The 20,000-nt window shown below is 46.7% G+C and overlaps 1 protein-coding gene across 4 annotated transcripts in view; it reads left to right on the forward strand.

The window, feature by feature from the left end:
* Window positions 1–20,000, forward strand: part of kcnc2 (potassium voltage-gated channel, Shaw-related subfamily, member 2) — a gene marked incomplete at both ends in the record, with an annotated part of 55,966 nt that overhangs the window by 34,494 nt on the left and 1,472 nt on the right. For 2 of the 4 annotated variants that reach the window (XM_080537439.1, XM_080537437.1), the window contains 2 exons: window positions 2,764–3,706; window positions 5,364–5,534. In XM_080537439.1, the coding sequence (XP_080393565.1) occupies window positions 2,764–3,706; window positions 5,364–5,534 (1,114 nt within the window). The remainder of the gene's footprint in view (window positions 1–2,763; window positions 3,707–5,363; window positions 5,535–20,000) is intronic. The other 2 variants (XM_080537438.1, XM_080537440.1) reach the window with 2 other exon arrangements.

Genomic DNA, 20,000 nt, shown 5'->3' on the forward strand with positions numbered 1-20,000 from the left:
CCCCGGTGCTGTGGTGACACACTAGAGCAGGGTGACCCACAGTACAATTATATTTTGAGACTGAATGAGTCATCCAATCCGAAACAAGTGAGAGTGTGAAATGTGTTCCCTGCAGTTCTGGGTGGTGAACAGATAGAGGTAGGCAAAGAGTAAACTGTACACCTGTGGAGCCAGCTCTGTCAACACATGTACGCGTGTGCGCACACACACACACACACACACACACACACACACACACACACACACTGCTGTGGAGATAGACAGACTGTTTTGAACTGTTGATAACAAAGAACTCCATTGAAATATATATAATATATATATATATATATATATGTTATACTGTAAGCCACAAGTCAAAGTTTACATGTATATGATAATGATATGCTTTACATTCTGGAACACTGTAAGATGTGAAGCTCCTCACCAATTCCATGTTTCATGTTAGTAATAAACATCTTTATTTGGAGAAATGCTAAACAAACCATCACAGTCTCACAGCCTCTCACCTCATGTTGCAGTTACTGTATATTCCCCGAGGGCCAGTTAGATGGGGTCCACGCGTCCCTCTGTCTCGGGGCATACCAGGCTGTCCAATAGACGCCGTCACGATCAGATCTAGATCAATCACACCATGCTACATCCCCATCCTCTGGGGTAGCCGTTAACAAAGGGGTGTGGCTGGTAAATGAGACCCATGGGTTAATAAATAGGACCCACAGGAGCTATACAGCCTTTCCCTGCCTGCCTGCCTTTCTCATGTTCTTTGACATGTGAGAACACATACAACCATCTCACTCTTACATTCTTACTCCGATTTAGGAGTGTGATAAGTCAATTCATAAGCCAACGAGAAAACAAACATATCCAAGGGGGTCTTTCACCATAACACACACAGATACATCATCCATATCTGATCAAATGCTCTCTCTTTCTCCAAAGACTGACACGAGCTCTGCAGTAGATTTGAGTCATGTGAAGGAGGAGAGTCTATTGGAAGTCAGCTAGTTAAGACTGGCGCAGAGATAGGTAGGGATGCTAATTACAGGAGGATCACGGTAGCCCACCGCCAGTGAGTAAGGGGTGACTCATCACCCCCCCCCCTGCGTTAGGAATCACTCCTGTCTCTCTCCTTAACATTCTGTTGCACCCTCCACATCTTGGTAAAAAAAAAAAAAAAACAGAACAGTGTATTGAATTATTTAGTGTTTTTTCATGATCAAATGTAGTGAAATATGCGGTTGGCCACAGATGCCTTTACCCATAGGGCAAATATGTCAAATCAATACCTAGTCGTCATTGATGGGGGCTTTGAGTTGTCATCAAATATTAATTCGATAGAAACGAAACAAACCTTGAAACTTCTTTGATGTTTTGGATGGGTGAAACTGGGTGGAGTTCAAATGAACACCGGATGTTAATAACCTTTTTCCTAAATCCAATAAAAAAAAACAACGTTGCGTCGTGATTACATTGATTAAGTGGAATAAAAGAACATGGAAACAATGTTGACTTGTATGCCGTGCTTGTTGACTAAACGTAATGTCATGAATACATCAAGCTGTTTGCTCCGACAGTTGTTACCTTTCACTTCAATTTCACTGGAATATATTCACTGAATAATTCTAATAATAAAGTAAAGATGCAATTCCACAATGCCAATAGGCTCAGTTTAATGAGGACATGTGTCAACAACCGTATCAAGGGTCAATATGTGAACTGATGTTGATACAGACAGGTAGTCACTGCTCACTCAGTAATAATAACAGTCAATATTAAGAATTGTAACAATAGACAATAGAATCCATAGAATCTGTTGCCCAATATTGTGCTGGAGGATTCCATAGAAATCCATCTGGAACAATCCATAGATGAAGCAATGAATGACTGTGACTGTGCAGGGATTTCTCACACAAGTGGTGGCATTATAATTATAAGGTTCTATCTCCATTTTTGTCAAAATTGAGTTTTTTTACATAATCTGATCCATTAGGTGTTTATTAATGCCTGTGTGGTGTTATTTTTAAAATGTTGACATTTTTGAGTTAGTAATTCATAAAATACAAAGGTTCCATCTCACAAAACATAATGGAATGTAAAAACTTTACACGCTCAATATCTCTGAACTGCCCTAAACGGAGATAGAACCATATCATTCTAAGCTCATGAAGTGTTGGTGTATATCCCTACAAGGATAGAACAACACAAGGAGAGTTACAGTAAATGGGATCAGTCGCTGGTACCGGTAAACCTTATCACACAAACAAACACAGACTCTCCTGCTGTTCCATTGATAATACAGAGGCTTTGTGGTAAGGCATTGTCCTCTAAGGCCTGTTTAAGTCAATGAGTTCGCCAGTCAGTCGGTTCTGACGGCATTGACACTGCCAGACCACCTCCCACTCCCAGTGAGGCCCTGGGTGAATATGTTTGTTTATTGTTTATTGCTCCTGCTAATAGATTAGCACTCTCTCTGGAGTCCGCTCTATTTAATGAAGGGCATGTTAATTAACCTGCTATGGTTCTCTATCTCTTTTCTCACACACTCTCTCTTTCTCTTTCCCTCTGTCGTTCTCTGTGTTGACTGAATAAAACGACTATGTAAGTGTGATGTACGCTGGTTTTATGTTATTGTGCTTTTTGTACTGCAACGAGACTGGTCTGCTCTGTCATTAAATGTCTCTTTCTTTCCCCTTTCTCTCTCTCTCTCTCTCCCTCTCCCACCCCTTTCTCCTCCTCCTCCCCCTTTCCTCGCCTCTCGTCCAGTTCGTGGCCTTCGCCTCCTTGTTCTTCATCTTGGTGTCCATCACCACCTTCTGCCTCGAGACCCACGAGGCGTTCAACACCATCATCAACAAGACCGACGGGGGGGTTCGCAATGACAGCATGGGCCCGGACCTGGGCCCGCAGTACGAGATCGAGACCGACCCGGCGCTCACCTACGTGGAGGGCGTCTGCGTCCTCTGGTTCACCATCGAGTTCCTGGTGCGCGTCATCTTCAGCCCGGACAAGAAGGAGTTCGTCAAGAGCCTCTTGAACATCATCGACTTCGTGGCCATCCTGCCGTTCTACCTGGAGGTGGGCCTGAGCGGGTTGTCGTCGAAAGCCGCCAAGGACGTGCTGGGGTTCCTCAGGGTGGTGCGTTTCGTCCGGATCCTGCGCATCTTCAAGCTGACGCGCCACTTCGTGGGACTGAGGGTCTTGGGTCACACGCTCCGCGCCAGCACCAACGAGTTCTTCCTCCTCATCATCTTCCTCGCCCTGGGAGTCCTCATCTTCGCCACCATGATCTACTACGCCGAGCGCATCGGCGCCAACCCCAACGACCCCACGGCCAGCGACCACACCATGTTCAAGAACATCCCCATCGGCTTCTGGTGGGCCGTGGTCACCATGACCACGCTGGGCTACGGCGACATGTACCCCAAGACGTGGTCGGGCATGCTGGTGGGCGCGCTGTGCGCCCTGGCGGGGGTGCTGACGATAGCCATGCCCGTGCCCGTCATCGTCAACAACTTTGGGATGTATTACTCGCTGGCCATGGCCAAGCAGAAACTGCCCAAGAAGAGGAAGAAGCACATCCCCCAGGCCGTGCTGGGGGGCTCCCCCCCCACCTGCTGCAAGGCCGACCTGAACACTACCTGCAACAGCACCCAGGGGGACCTGTGCCACGCTAAGGGCAGCAGGGTGCTAGAGCGCAACAGATCAGGTGAGACCGCCGTGGGGGGGGGGGGTGAAGGGGTAGAGGACTCGCACTGTACCTGGAGGAGGGAAAGGGAAACAGCAGGGAAAGAGTTCTTCATGTACAGTATAGACATCGAGGGAGTCGAGGGGATCTATAGGCGATCTCATTTCAGGTGGACAATCGTGGCATTTGACAGATCCCCCTTGGGGAGTAGAAATGTCTCCCTCCCCCCCTGAGAGCCACCAACTGTCGCTCCCCCCCCCCCCCATCCCATAGATTGAGAACCTTTGCCTCGCAGCTGTTCTCTGGTTGCCATGGAGACGAAGGGGAGTGATGCAAAAGGAATTAAGAGTTGGAGACGACGAGTATGAGAATTGCTGTGAAATATACATGTTTTGATCATATTTTTGGTGGCAAAAAAAGGGGAACGGTAAGGTTTTAAAGTAGTGACTAGTGTTCATTTGTGTTTTCACTGTAGGTGGCTGTTCTTTTGCCTGCAGGGTTTCATCCATAATTCACCCTGACACACATCTGATATTGATGGAAATTAGTGTCGACCCTGGGGTTTCTCGCTTTCTTTAAATCATAATGCAGGAATCCCTAAGGGTATGGGCACATGCTCTGAGTTCTTTGCAATCTATTTCTTTATTAGATTTGAACAAGAGTGACATTTAATGAGAACGGAACGAGCCACGCTTTAAATGTGCTTTCAAATATACATGTCGATTAAATCTGTTGAGAAGCCAGTCTGGTTTATTTTGCGGTCATTTGGATTGCATGATTGCAATGAATGCACACACCAGAACAATACTGTAGTTATTTCCAGGGGTGTAGTCTAGGTGATACGCAGGACTACGCCGTATACCCACTAGGAAAGGCCAAGGATTTCCATATACCCACTTAAACATGTGTGAGGATACGTAACAGCGTTTTGTGACAGAACTTTCACTTTCATTCATAAAATTCACCCCGTCTGTGTTACGAAGCACTTGAATTTTAGACCATTACGACTGACTATAGCGTCATATACCATCAACGGGGGTCATCTAAATGTTAAAATGCAGCACTATCATGCACAGATCAGCCTTATAACATGTCATTATACATATACTGTATATAACGTTAGACAGGCAGCGCAGATTTATTTTTATGGCGAAATGAACGATATGAGGCTGGGAGGGAAAAATCGAAGTATGCCCACTAGAAAAAATGACACTACACCACTGGTTATTTCCCCTCCACATACTTTGTGCATTTAGATGATGCGCTAAATTCTGAGATCATCTAACCTGTCATATTAACCTGTATTCCCTATGTAGAGTTAATAAACTGCATGGCAAACTGTAGCTTTTTTTCAACATAAGATTGTATACCAAAGATCTCACCGGATTACTTAATGCACGTAATCCTGGCCATCCTATTCCTCTGCAGACACAGACGCATGGTGTGACTCACTCTGTCTACACAAGGCATGTCGATTTCACCTTTGACCGCCCCCCCGCGCTCACTGCGCACTGCGTTCTTGTGGCATTTGGCACGTGCTCTTGATGTGGGAGGCTGTTTGATGTTTGCAATGGCTCGATCCCTTGACCCTCCTTTCTCCATCCCCCCCCCCCCCCCCCCCCCCCCCCCATCGCCTCTCCCTCACTCCCCCGACCCCCCACTACCCCACTACCTCCAGTTCTCTCTGCGGACTGCAGTGGAGGAAGTGACCTCACTATGTCCCCAGATGAGAGGGCCCCTATGCGGAGGTCCAGCACCCAGGAGCAGGACCGCAGGACCGGAGGGACGTGCTTCCTATTGGCTGCCAGCGACTACACACACCCTGCTGACGGAGGGATTCGTAAAACAGGTACCTCTGCAACCCATAGAATAGCCATGCATGTGCGTCAGCAAAACACCATCAGGGATACCTGTCTATTCTCATGACTTTGGACTGGTTTTGAATGGCATGAAATGGCTAATACGGTCGACATTGTCTGATCCATCCATGTCATTAATCCATGAATCATTATTGCTTCATTATTCAGCACTCTTTATTCACTATGCATAACAAACAACGAGCGACCCTACCGTCCTTGTTCGCGTCTAAAGCCTAGTTGCGTAACCACAAACGGATCATCCAGGAAAGGTGTGCTACCCCGTTCTGTCGGACAAAGACTCCCAGTTGCCTGCAACACAGCCTGAGGCGAGGGAAGGATGGTGCTGTGCCACAGTAATGTAGCGAGTCTACAGAAAGGTCAGGCTAGGAGAAAAGGTTAGGCTAGGAGGAAAGGTCAGACTAGGAGGAAAGGTTAGACTAGGAGGAAAGGTCAGACTAGGAGGAAAGGTCAGACTAGGAGGAAAGGTCAGGCTAGGAGGAAAGGTTAGACTAGGAGGAAAGGTCAGACTAGGAGGAAAGGTCAGACTAGGAGGAAAGGTCAGACTAGGAGGAAAGGTTAGACTAGGAGGAAAGGTCAGACTAGGAGGAAAGGTTAGGCTAGGAGGAAAGGTTAGACTAGGAGGAAAGGTCAGACTAGGAGGAAAGGTCAGACTAGGAGGAAAGGTCAGACTAGGAGGAAAGGTTAGACTAGGAGGAAAGGTCAGACTAGGAGGAAAGGTCAGACTAGGAGGAAAGGTTAGACTAGGAGGAAAGGTCAGACTAGGAGGAAAGGTCAGACTAGGAGGAAAGGTCAGACTAGGAGGAAAGGTTAGACTAGGAGGAAAGGTCAGACTAGGAGGAAAGGTCAGACTAGGAGGAAAGGTTAGACTAGGAGGAAAGGTTAGACTAGGAGGAAAGGTCAGACTAGGAGGAAAGGTTAGACTAGGAGGAAAGGTTAGACTAGGAGGAAAGGTCAGACTAGGAGGAAAGGTTAGACTAGGAGGAAAGGTTAGACTAGGAGGAAAGGTCAGACTAGGAGGAAAGGTCAGACTAGGAGGAAAGGTCAGACTAGGAGGAAAGGTTAGACTAGGAGGAAAGGTTAGACTAGGAGGAAAGGTCAGACTAGGAGGAAAGGTTAGACTAGGAGGAAAGGTTAGACTAGGAGGAAAGGTCAGACTAGGAGGAAAGGTCAGACTAGGAGGAAAGGTTAGACTAGGAGGAAAGGTCAGACTAGGAGGAAAGGTCAAAGGTTAGACTAGGAGGAAAGGTTAGACTAGGAGGAAAGGTTAGACTAGGAGGAAAGGTTAGACTAGGAGGAAAGGTTAGACTAGGAGGAAAGGTCAGACTAGGAGGAAAGGTTAGACTAGGAGGAAAGGTTAGACTAGGAGGAAAGGTTAGACTAGGAGGAAAGGTTAGACTAGGAGGAAAGGTCAGACTAGGAGGAAAGGTTAGACTAGGAGGAAAGGTCAGACTAGGAGGAAAGGTCAGACTAGGAGGAAAGGTCAGACTAGGAGGAAAGGTTAGACTAGGAGGAAAGGTTAGACTAGGAGGAAAGGTCAGACTAGGAGGAAAGGTTAGACTAGGAGGAAAGGTTAGACTAGGAGGAAAGGTTAGACTAGGAGGAAAGGTTAGACTAGGAGGAAAGGTTAGACTAGGAGGAAAGGTCAGACTAGGAGGAAAGGTTAGACTAGGAGGAAAGGTTAGACTAGGAGGAAAGGTCAGACTAGGAGGAAAGGTTAGACTAGGAGGAAAGGTCAGACTAGGAGGAAAGGTTAGACTAGGAGGAAAGGTTAGACTAGGAGGAACGGTTAGACTAGGAGGAAAGGTCAAAGGTCAGGCTAGGAGGAAAGGTTAGACTAGGAGGAAAGGTTAGACTAGGAGGAAAGGTCAGACTAGGAGGAAAGGTTAGGCTAGGAGGAAAGGTCAAAGGTCAGGCTAGGAGGAAAGGTTAGACTAGGAGGAAAGGTCAAAGGTCAGGCTAGGAGGAAAGGTTAGACTAGGAGGAAAGGTTAGACTAGGAGGAAAGGTCAGACTAGGAGGAAAGGTCAGACTAGGAGGAAAGGTTAGACTAGGAGGAAAGGTTAGACTAGGAGGAAAGGTCAAAGGTCAGGCTAGGAGGAAAGGTCAGACTAGGAGGAAAGGTTAGACTAGGAGGAAAGGTTAGACTAGGAGGAAAGGTCAGACTAGGAGGAAAGGTCAGACTAGGAGGAAAGGTCAGACTAGGAGGAAAGGTTAGACTAGGAGGAAAGGTTAGACTAGGAGGAAAGGTCAGACTAGGAGGAAAGGTTAGACTAGGAGGAAAGGTTAGACTAGGAGGAAAGGTTAGACTAGGAGGAAAGGTTAGACTAGGAGGAAAGGTTAGACTAGGAGGAAAGGTTAGACTAGGAGGAAAGGTCAGACTAGGAGGAAAGGTCAGACTAGGAGGAAAGGTCAGACTAGGAGGAAAGGTCAGACTAGGAGGAAAGGTTAGACTAGGAGGAAAGGTTAGACTAGGAGGAAAGGTCAGACTAGCAGGAAAGGTCAGACTAGGAGGAAAGGTCAGACTAGGAGGAAAGGTTAGACTAGGAGGAAAGGTCAGACTAGGAGGAAAGGTTAGACTAGGAGGAAAGGTCAGACTAGGAGGAAAGGTCAGACTAGGAGGAAAGGTTAGACTAGGAGGAAAGGTCAGACTAGGAGGAAAGGTCAGACTAGGAGGAAAGGTTAGACTAGGAGGAAAGGTTAGACTAGGAGGAAAGGTCAGACTAGGAGGAAAGGTTAGACTAGGAGGAAAGGTTAGACTAGGAGGAAAGGTCAGACTAGGAGGAAAGGTCAGACTAGGAGGAAAGGTCAGACTAGGAGGAAAGGTCAGACTAGGAGGAAAGGTCAGACTAGGAGGAAAGGTCAGACTAGGAGGAAAGGTCAGACTAGGAGGAAAGGTTAGACTAGGAGGAAAGGTCAGACTAGGAGGAAAGGTCAGACTAGGAGGAAAGGTCAGACTAGGAGGAAAGGTTAGACTAGGAGGAAAGGTTAGACTAGGAGGAAAGGTTAGACTAGGAGGAAAGGTCAGACTAGGAGGAAAGGTTAGACTAGGAGGAAAGGTCAGACTAGGAGGAAAGGTCAGACTAGGAGGAAAGGTCAGACTAGGAGGAAAGGTCAGACTAGGAGGAAAGGTCAGACTAGGAGGAAAGGTTAGACTAGGAGGAAAGGTCAGACTAGGAGGAAAGGTCAGACTAGGAGGAAAGGTCAGACTAGGAGGAAAGGTTAGACTAGGAGGAAAGGTTAGACTAGGAGGAAAGGTCAGACTAGGAGGAAAGGTCAGACTAGGAGGAAAGGTCAGACTAGGAGGAAAGGTCAGACTAGGAGGAAAGGTTAGACTAGGAGGAAAGGTTAGACTAGGAGGAAAGGTTAGACTAGGAGGAAAGGTCAGACTAGGAGGAAAGGTCAGACTAAGAGGAAAGGTTAGACTAGGAGGAAAGGTTAGACTAGGAGGAAAGGTCAGACTAGGAGGAAAGGTTAGACTAGGAGGAAAGGTCAGGCTAGGAGGAAAGGTTAGACTAGGAGGAAAGGTTAGACTAAGAGGAAAGGTCAGACTAGGAGGAAAGGTCAGACTAGCAGGAAAGGTCAGACTAGGAGGAAAGGTTAGACTAGGAGGAAAGGTTAGACTAGGAGGAAAGGTCAGACTAGGAGGAAAGGTCAGACTAGGAGGAAAGGTTAGACTAGGAGGAAAGGTCAGACTAGGAGGAAAGGTCAGACTAAGAGGAAAGGTTAGACTAGGAGGAAAGGTTAGACTAGGAGGAAAGGTTAGACTAAGAGGAAAGGTTAGACTAAGAGGAAAGGTCAGACTAGGAGGAAAGGTCAGACTAGGAGGAAAGGTTAGACTAGGAGGAAAGGTTAGACTAGGAGGAAAGGTCAGACTAGGAGGAAAGGTCAGACTAGGAGGAAAGGTTAGACTAGGAGGAAAGGTTAGACTAGGAGGAAAGGTTAGACTAGGAGGAAAGGTTAGACTAGGAGGAAAGGTTAGACTAGGAGGAAAGGTTAGACTAGGAGGAAAGGTCAAAGGTTAGGCTAGGAGGAAAGGTCAGACTAGGAGGAAAGGTTAGACTAGGAGGAAAGGTTAGACTAGGAGGAAAGGTCAAAGGTTAGGCTAGGAGGAAAGGTTAGGCTAGGGTCAGGCTAGGAGGAAAGGTTAGGCTAGGGTCAGGCTAGGAGGAAAGGTCAGGCTAGGGTCAGGCTAGGAGGAAAGGTTAGACTAGGAGGAAAGGTCAGACTAGGAGGAAAGGTCAGACTAGGAGGAAAGGTCAGGCTAGGAGGAAAGGTTAGACTAGGAGGAAAGGTCAGACTAGGAGGAAAGGTCAGACTAGGAGGAAAGGTTAGACTAGGAGGAAAGGTCAGACTAGGAGGAAAGGTTAGACTAGGAGGAAAGGTCAGACTAGGAGGAAAGGTTAGACTAGGAGGAAAGGTCAGACTAGGAGGAAAGGTCAGACTAGGAGGAAAGGTTAGACTAGGAGGAAAGGTCAGACTAGGAGGAAAGGTCAGACTAGGAGGAAAGGTTAGACTAGGAGGAAAGGTTAGACTAGGAGGAAAGGTCAGACTAGGAGGAAAGGTTAGACTAGGAGGAAAGGTTAGACTAGGAGGAAAGGTCAGACTAGGAGGAAAGGTCAGACTAGGAGGAAAGGTCAGACTAGGAGGAAAGGTCAGACTAGGAGGAAAGGTCAGACTAGGAGGAAAGGTCAGACTAGGAGGAAAGGTCAGACTAGGAGGAAAGGTTAGACTAGGAGGAAAGGTCAGACTAGGAGGAAAGGTCAGACTAGGAGGAAAGGTCAGACTAGGAGGAAAGGTTAGACTAGGAGGAAAGGTTAGACTAGGAGGAAAGGTTAGACTAGGAGGAAAGGTCAGACTAGGAGGAAAGGTTAGACTAGGAGGAAAGGTCAGACTAGGAGGAAAGGTCAGACTAGGAGGAAAGGTCAGACTAGGAGGAAAGGTCAGACTAGGAGGAAAGGTCAGACTAGGAGGAAAGGTTAGACTAGGAGGAAAGGTCAGACTAGGAGGAAAGGTCAGACTAGGAGGAAAGGTCAGACTAGGAGGAAAGGTTAGACTAGGAGGAAAGGTTAGACTAGGAGGAAAGGTCAGACTAGGAGGAAAGGTCAGACTAGGAGGAAAGGTCAGACTAGGAGGAAAGGTCAGACTAGGAGGAAAGGTTAGACTAGGAGGAAAGGTTAGACTAGGAGGAAAGGTTAGACTAGGAGGAAAGGTCAGACTAGGAGGAAAGGTCAGACTAAGAGGAAAGGTTAGACTAGGAGGAAAGGTTAGACTAGGAGGAAAGGTCAGACTAGGAGGAAAGGTTAGACTAGGAGGAAAGGTCAGGCTAGGAGGAAAGGTTAGACTAGGAGGAAAGGTTAGACTAAGAGGAAAGGTCAGACTAGGAGGAAAGGTCAGACTAGCAGGAAAGGTCAGACTAGGAGGAAAGGTTAGACTAGGAGGAAAGGTTAGACTAGGAGGAAAGGTCAGACTAGGAGGAAAGGTCAGACTAGGAGGAAAGGTTAGACTAGGAGGAAAGGTCAGACTAGGAGGAAAGGTCAGACTAAGAGGAAAGGTTAGACTAGGAGGAAAGGTTAGACTAGGAGGAAAGGTTAGACTAAGAGGAAAGGTTAGACTAAGAGGAAAGGTCAGACTAGGAGGAAAGGTCAGACTAGGAGGAAAGGTTAGACTAGGAGGAAAGGTTAGACTAGGAGGAAAGGTCAGACTAGGAGGAAAGGTCAGACTAGGAGGAAAGGTTAGACTAGGAGGAAAGGTTAGACTAGGAGGAAAGGTTAGACTAGGAGGAAAGGTTAGACTAGGAGGAAAGGTTAGACTAGGAGGAAAGGTTAGACTAGGAGGAAAGGTCAAAGGTTAGGCTAGGAGGAAAGGTCAGACTAGGAGGAAAGGTTAGACTAGGAGGAAAGGTTAGACTAGGAGGAAAGGTCAAAGGTTAGGCTAGGAGGAAAGGTTAGGCTAGGGTCAGGCTAGGAGGAAAGGTTAGGCTAGGGTCAGGCTAGGAGGAAAGGTCAGGCTAGGGTCAGGCTAGGAGGAAAGGTTAGACTAGGAGGAAAGGTCAGACTAGGAGGAAAGGTCAGACTAGGAGGAAAGGTCAGGCTAGGAGGAAAGGTTAGACTAGGAGGAAAGGTCAGACTAGGAGGAAAGGTCAGACTAGGAGGAAAGGTTAGACTAGGAGGAAAGGTCAGACTAGGAGGAAAGGATAGACTAGGAGGAAAGGTTAGACTAGGAGGAAAGGATAGACTAGGAGGAAAGGTCAGACTAGGAGGAAAGGATAGACTAGGAGGAAAGGTTAGACTAGGAGGAAAGGTCAGACTAGGAGGAAAGGTTAGACTAGGAGGAAAGGTTAGACTAGGAGGAAAGGTCAGACTAGGAGGAAAGGATAGACTAGGAGGAAAGGTTAGACTAGGAGGAAAGGTCAGACTAGGAGGAAAGGTTAGACTAGGAGGAAAGGTCAGACTAGGAGGAAAGGATAGACTAGGAGGAAAGGTTAGACTAGGAGGAAAGGATAGACTAGGAGGAAAGGTTAGACTAGGAGGAAAGGTCAGACTAGGAGGAAAGGTTAGACTAGGAGGAAAGGTCAGACTAGGAGGAAAGGTTAGACTAGGAGGAAAGGTTAGACTAGGAGGAAAGGTTAGACTAGGAGGAAAGGTTAGACTAGGAGGAAAGGTCAAAGGTTAGGCTAGGAGGAAAGGATAGACTAGGAGGAAAGGTTAGACTAGGAGGAAAGGTCAGACTAGGAGGAAAGGTCAGACTAGGAGGAAAGGTCAGACTAGGAGGAAAGGTTAGACTAGGAGGAAAGGTTAGACTAGGAAAGGTCAGACTAGGAGGAAAGGTCAGACTAGGAGGAAAGGTCAGACTAGGAAAGGTTAGACTAGGAGGAAAGGTTAGACTAGGAAAGGTTAGACTAGGAGGAAAGGTCAGACTAGGAGGAAAGGTTAGACTAGGAGGAAAGGTTAGACTAGGAGGAAAGGTTAGACTAGGAGGAAAGGTCAGACTAGGAGGAAAGGTTAGACTAGGAGGAAAGGTTAGGCTAGGAGGAAAGGTTAGGCTAGGAGGAAAGGTTAGACTAGTAGGAAAGGTCAGACTAGGAGGAAAGGTCAGACTAGGAGGAAAGGTTAGGCTAGGAGGAAAGGTCAGACTAGGAGGAAAGGTTAGGCTAGGAGGAAAGGTTAGACTAGGAGGAAAGGTTAGACTAGGAGGAAAGGTCAGACTAGGAGGAAAGGTCAGACTAGGAGGAAAGGTCAGACTAGGAGGAAAGGTCAGGCTAGGAGGAAAGGTCAGACTAGGAGGAAAGGTTAGACTAGGAAAGGTCAGACTAGGAGGAAAGGTCAGACTAGGAGGAAAGGTTAGACTAGGAGGAAAGGTCAGACTAGGAGGAAAGGTTAGACTAGGAGGAAAGGTCAGACTAGGAGGAAAGGTTAGACTAGGAAAGGTCAGACTAGGAGGAAAGGTCAGACTAGGAGGAAAGGTCAGACTAGGAAAGGTCAGACTAGGAGGAAAGGTCAGACTAGGAGGAAAGGTTAGACTAGGAGGAAAGGTCAGACTAGGAGGAAAGGTTAGACTAGGAGGAAAGGTTAGACTAGGAGGAAAGGTTAGACTAGGAGGAAAGGTCAGACTAGGAGGAAAGGTTAGACTAGGAGGAAAGGTCAGACTAGGAGGAAAGGTCAGACTAGGAGGAAAGGTCAGACTAGGAGGAAAGGTCAGACTAGGAGGAAAGGTCAGACTAGGAGGAAAGGTTAGACTAGGAGGAAAGGTCAGACTAGGAGGAAAGGTTAGACTAGGAGGAAAGGTTAGACTAGGAGGAAAGGTCAGACTAGGAGGAAAGGTCAAACTAGGAGGAAAGGTTAGACTAGGAGGAAAGGTTAGACTAGGAGGAAAGGTCAGACTAGGAGGAAAGGTCAAACTAGGAGGAAAGGTCAGACTAGGAGGAAAGGTCAAACTAGGAGGAAAGGTTAGACTAGGAGGAAAGGTCAAAGGTTAGACTAGGAGGAAAGGTCAGACTAGGAGGAAAGGTTAGACTAGGAGGAAAGGTCAGACTAGGAGGAAAGGTCAGACTAGGAGGAAAGGTCAAACTAGGAGGAAAGGTTAGACTAGGAGGAAAGGTTAGACTAGGAGGAAAGGTCAAAGGTTTGACTAGGAGGAAAGGTTAGACTAGGAGGAAAGGTCAGACTAGGAGGAAAGGTTAGACTAGGAGGAAAGGTTAGACTAGGAGGAAAGGTCAGACTAGGAGGAAAGGTCAGACTAGGAGGAAAGGTCAGACTAGGAGGAAAGGTCAGACTAGGAGGAAAGGTTAGACTAGGAGGAAAGGTTAGACTAGGAGGAAAGGTCAGACTAGGAGGAAAGGTCAGACTAGGAGGAAAGGTTAGACTAGGAGGAAAGGTTAGACTAGGAGGAAAGGTCAGACTAGGAGGAAAGGTTAGACAAGGAGGAAAGGTTAGACTAGGAGGAAAGGTTAGACTAGGAGGAAAGGTCAAAGGTTAGACTAGGAGGAAAGGTTAGACTAGGAGGAAAGGTCAGACTAGGAGGAAAGGTTAGACAAGGAGGAAAGGTTAGACTAGGAGGAAAGGTTAGACTAGGAGGAAAGGTCAAAGGTTAGACTAGGAGGAAAGGTTAGACTAGGAGGAAAGGTCAGACTAGGAGGAAAGGTCAGACTAGGAGGAAAGGTTAGACTAGGAGGAAAGGTTAGACTAGGAGGAAAGGTTAGACTAGGAGGAAAGGTCAGACTAGGAGGAAAGGTCAGACTAGGAGGAAAGGTCAGACTAGGAGGAAAGGTTAGACTAGGAGGAAAGGTTAGACTAGGAGGAAAGGTTAGACTAGGAGGAAAGGTCAGACTAGGAGGAAAGGTCAGACTAGGAGGAAAGGTTAGACTAGGAGGAAAGGTTAGACTAGGAGGAAAGGTTAGACTAGGAGGAAAGGTCAGACTAGGAGGAAAGGTTAGACTAGGAGGAAAGGTTAGACTAGGAGGAAAGGTCAGACTAGGAGGAAAGGTTAGACTAGGAGGAAAGGTTAGACTAGGAGGAAAGGTCAGACTAGGAGGAAAGGTTAGACTAGGAGGAAAGGTCAGACTAGGAGGAAAGGTCAAAGGTTAGACTAGGAGGAAAGGTTAGACTAGGAGGAAAGGTTAGACTAGGAGGAAAGGTCAGACTAGGAGGAAAGGTTAGACTAGGAGGAAAGGTCAAAGGTTAGACTAGGAGGAAAGGTTAGACTAGGAGGAAAGGTCAGACTAGGAGGAAAGGTCAGACTAGGAGGAAAGGTCAGACTAGGAGGAAAGGTCAGACTAGGAGGAAAGGTCAGACTAGGAGGAAAGGTCAGACTAGGAGGAAAGGTTAGACTAGGAGGAAAGGTCAGACTAGGAGGAAAGGTTAGACTAGGAGGAAAGGTCAGGCTAGAAGGAAAGGTCAGACTAGGAGGAAAGGTTAGGCTAGGAGGAAAGGTCAAAGGTTAGACTAGGAGGAAAGGTTAGACTAGGAGGAAAGGTTAGACTAGGAGGAAAGGTCAGACTAGGAGGAAAGGTTAGGCTAAGAGGAAAGGTCAAAGGTTAGACTAGGAGGAAAGGTTAGACTAGGAGGAAAGGTTAGACTAGGAGGAAAGGTCAGACTAGGAGGAAAGGTCAGACTAGGAGGAAAGGTTAGACTAGGAGGAAAGGTTAGACTAGGAGGAAAGGTCAGACTAGGAGGAAAGGATAGACTAGGAGGAAAGGTTAGACTAGGAGGAAAGGTCAGACTAGGAGGAAAGGTTAGACTAGGAGGAAAGGTCAGACTAGGAGGAAAGGTTAGACTAGAAGGAAAGGTCAGACTAGGAGGAAAGGTCAGACTAGGAGGAAAGGTCAGACTAGGAGGAAAGGTCAGACTAGGAGGAAAGGTCAGACTAGGAGGAAAGGTCAGACTAGGAGGAAAGGTCAGACTAGGAGGAAAGGTTAGACTAGGAGGAAAGGTCAGACTAGGAGGAAAGGTCAGACTAGGAGGAAAGGTCAGACTAGGAGGAAAGGTTAGACTAGGAGGAAAGGTTAGACTAGGAGGAAAGGTTAGACTAGGAGGAAAGGTCAGACTAGGAGGAAAGGTTAGACTAGGAGGAAAGGTTAGACTAGGAGGAAAGGTCAGACTAGGAGGAAAGGTTAGACTAGTAGGAAAGGTTAGACTAGGAGGAAAGGTCAGACTAGGAGGAAAGGTCAAAGGTTAGACTAGGAGGAAAGGTCAGACTAGGAGGAAAGGTTAGACTAGGAGGAAAGGTCAGACTAGGAGGAAAGGTTAGACTAGGAGGAAAGGTTAGACTAGTAGGAAAGGTTAGACTAGGAGGAAAGGTCAGACTAGGAGGAAAGGTCAAAGGTTAGACTAGGAGGAAAGGTCAGACTAGGAGGAAAGGTTAGACTAGGAGGAAAGGTCAGACTAGGAGGAAAGGTCAGACTAGGAGGAAAGGTTAGACTAGGAGGAAAGGTCAGACTAGGAGGAAAGGTTAGACTAGGAGGAAAGGTTAGGAGGAAAGGTTAGACTAGGAGGAAAGGTCAGGCTAGGAGGAAAGGTTAGGAGGAAAGGTTAGACTAGGAGGAAAGGTCAGGCTAGGAGGAAAGGTTAGGAGGAAAGGTTAGACTAGGAGGAAAGGTCAGGCTAGGAGGAAAGGTTAGGAGGAAAGGTCAGACTAGGAGGAAAGGTTAGGAGGAAAGGTTAGACTAGGAGGAAAGGTCAGGCTAGGAGGAAAGGTTAGACTAGGAGGAAAGGTCAGACTAGGAGGAAAGGTTAGACTAGGAGGAAAGGTCAAAGGTTAGGCTAGGAGGAAAGGTTAGACTAGGAGGAAAGGTCAAAGGTTAGGCTAGGAGGAAAGGTTAGACTAGGAGGAAAGGTTAGACTAGGAGGAAAGGTCAAAGGTTAGACTAGGAGGAAAGGTTAGACTAGGAGGAAAGGTCAGACTAGGAGGAAAGGTTAGACTAGGAGGAAAGGTCAAAGGTTAGACTAGGAGGAAAGGTTAGACTAGGAGGAAAGGTTAGACTAGGAGGAAAGGTTAGACTAGGAGGAAAGGTCAGACTATGAGGAAAGGTTAGACTAGGAGGAAAGGTTAGACTAGGAGGAAAGGTCAGACTAGGAGGAAAGGTTAGACTAGGAGGAAAGGTTAGACTAGGAGGAAAGGTTAGGCTAGGAGGAAAGGTTAGACTAGGAGGAAAGGTTAGGCTAGGAGGAAAGGTTAGACTAGGAGGAAAGGTTAGACTAGGAGGAAAGGTCAGACTAGGAGGAAAGGTTAGACTAGGAGGAAAGGTTAGACTAGGAGGAAAGGTCAGACTAGGAGGAAAGGTCAGACTAGGAGGAAAGGTTAGACTAGGAGGAAAGGTTAGACTAGGAGGAAAGGTTAGACTAGGAGGAAAGGTTAGACTAGGAGGAAAGGTCAGACTAGGAGGAAAGGTCAGACTAGGAGGAAAGGTTAGACTAGGAGGAAAGGTTAGGCTAGGAGGAAAGGTCAAAGGTTAGACTAGGAGGAAAGGTCAGACTAGGAGGAAAGGTTAGACTAGGAGGAAAGGTTAGACTAGGAGGAAAGGTCAGACTAGGAGGAAAGGTTAGACTAGGAGGAAAGGTTAGACTAGGAGGAAAGGTTACACTAGGAGGAAAGGTCAGACTAGGAGGAAAGGTCAGACTAGAAGGAAAGGTCAGACTAGGAGGAAAGGTCAGACTAGGAGGAAAGGTTAGACTAGGAGGAAAGGTTAGACTAGGAGGAAAGGTCAGACTAGGAGGAAAGGTCAGACTAGGAGGAAAGGTCAGACTAGGAGGAAAGGTTAGACTAGGAGGAAAGGTCAGACTAGGAGGAAAGGTCAGACTAGGAGGAAAGGTCAGACTAGGAGGAAAGGTTAGACTAGGAGGAAAGGTCAGACTAGGAGGAAAGGTTAGACTGGGAGGAAAGGTTAGACTAGGAGGAAAGGTTAGACTAGGAGGAAAGGTTAGACTAGGAGGAAAGGTTAGACTAGGGTCAGGCTAGGAGGAAAGGTTAGACTGAGAGGCGACTCAGGCTGCCCACTGTGACCTCTGCTAAAGTCCATCCTAACGTTAGCGTCTGCCACGCCAGGCAGACAGCAGACAGTGTGTGGTTGTGTGGTTAGCCTCCTTGCGGTCTTCCACACCCTGAAAGGAATGCTAAATGCCGAATTCTACAAACTGAAATGTCGACTAAACACCCCAATATACACTAAAGTTAACGAACCCTTACTGAATTGTAAACTAAAGCAACAGGATCACGGTCATATCAGAGCATATCAGAGGACATGTGTTGTTGTTGGTTTTAGATGCTCGTGTTACGTTAGGAGATGTTACTCTACATGCTGGCGTGTCTCAACCGTTTCCCCTGTGAAATGAAAATTGACGCGTCGATGTTGGGAAAAATAAATACACTTTTAGGCCTAATGAACGCGTAGGCCGAGAGCATCTCTAACGTCTTACTTCCTCAGCTTTATCTCTGCCATCTTGAGGCGGTAACGTTTTGTTAATTTACCCTGTAATACCAAACTCGTTAAGCCTTGGCTAATTGCCTCCTATCAGTTAGTTAAATGCCTCTTTAGAAGGCAATCTAAATCTCGTGTTTTTCATGGGTTTCCTCTCCTAAAAGGTGTGGCAGTCAACCCACTCCTCTAACGGAGATTGTGTGTGGAAAGGGGACGACTGCAGTTTTGTAGTGGTAGGGCTAATGTTGATTATAGAATGTATATATAGTTTCCTTGGCATTTAAAACTACCTACAGTAGTTTATGAATTATTGAAGTGTTCAGTTGGTGTGTTTAAGCTGATTATGCATGTGCACATACAGACCCTCTCTGTAGATTGTTCGTGGGTGGTTATTCATGCTCTTAGCTGCCAAGGCCTCAGGCCCTCCCCCCATCCCCATGTGGGCCTAAAGATAGTCCACAAGTCATCCCTAGGGCCGGCTAGACCCATGCCCTCCACAGAGTCATGACCCAGGGCTCGACATTAACGCCGTTTGACTTGTCCGGAGCAAGTAAAACTTTCGCCAGATTTGTTTGCGCGAGCACGTTGACGCTGCTGGATCCTGGACATGTTTACCTGTGTGCAGGAAGAACAACAGACGGCGCAGGCGCCAGACCAGACTAGATGATCGTGAGTGAAGATTATTATCAAAAAGCGTACGGGTGGTGATCGACAGGCGAGTACGCTTTGATAATATCTTCACTCACGATCATCTAGTCTGGTCTCACGCCTGCACCGTCTGTTGTTCTTCCTGCACACAGGTAAACATATCCAGGATCTAGCAGCGTGGTCGTGCTCGCGCAAACAAACCCTGCGAAAGTTTTACTTGGACAAGTAAAACGGCGTTAATGTCGAGCCCTGTGACCCATACCCTCCACAGAGACATGACCCATACCCTCCCCATGACCCATACCCTCCACAGACCCACACCCTCCACAGAGACATGACCCACACCCTCCGGGGCCCCCTGGTGGTCAGGGTACTGCGGGGAGGCAGCGTCCAGCTGTGCCTCCGTCTCTGTTGTCTCAGTCAGCATTGGGGGTCGTGCGGCGTCTCATGCATAAACCATGGGGGCCTTTCTACTCCCCCCTACCTGCCCACTCTGGCCAAGGCTGCCCTTTGTTCCACCTGCTCGGCTGGTTCTGAAGCGGCACCGGCCTCATCTGCGCTCCCCTCTTCAGTAAAAACAAATGGAGATGTATCCGGTGTGCTAATGACGCTACGTTTCCATTAGCCCTCTCTCTCTCTCTCTCTCTCCTGCCTCTGTGTTTGTGCCAGCTGATTGGCAATGTCTGTTGTATATCTGGCTGGTTTAGTGTTTGTTTATTTTACACTAAAGGCTGGTCCTAAAATGACTACTGCTGAGTTAAATAATGTATGTCATCTGATTAGAGTATGCTACTAGCCCCGGTGGACATGTTAGAGTATTACAGTAGAAGTAGTGTAATAATCGGTGTTCCATCGTTATTTCAAGACTTTATTCAGGCTCCAGACATTTAGGTTTTTATCAATACTTTCCTCCACTTGAGTATGTAAGCGTCCTTGGGTTTGAGAAAGGCGCTATACAAATCTAAGCTATTATTATTATTATTATTATTATTATTATTATTATTATTATTATTATTATTATTATTATTATTATTATTATGTCAGTTTGACATTGAAAATTGCCTTAATTCAATCATTAGTGGTTGTAATTCAATCGTTAGTATTGTTGATCGTCATAATCACTGCCATAATTATTCTCATTAACATTGCTAATATATGTTTTAGTCATTTATGCTACATTTGCATGTACTGTACTGTTTTTATGTTGGCTTGAATACATTGACTCATGTATACACTATAAGTTGGAACTTAGGAATGAAAAGCTGTTTTTGCCAATGTATGCAAAACACTTGACCATCAATTAGCAATTGAAATATGACACATTTTCTGAGATTATGCAAAATTAATATTTTTATTAATTCTGTGACAAAACATAG

The sequence above is a fragment of the Nansenia antarctica genome, assembly GCF_963989245.1.
Source record: "Nansenia antarctica genome assembly, chromosome: 8".
Taxonomy (NCBI): domain Eukaryota; kingdom Metazoa; phylum Chordata; class Actinopteri; order Argentiniformes; family Microstomatidae; genus Nansenia; species Nansenia antarctica.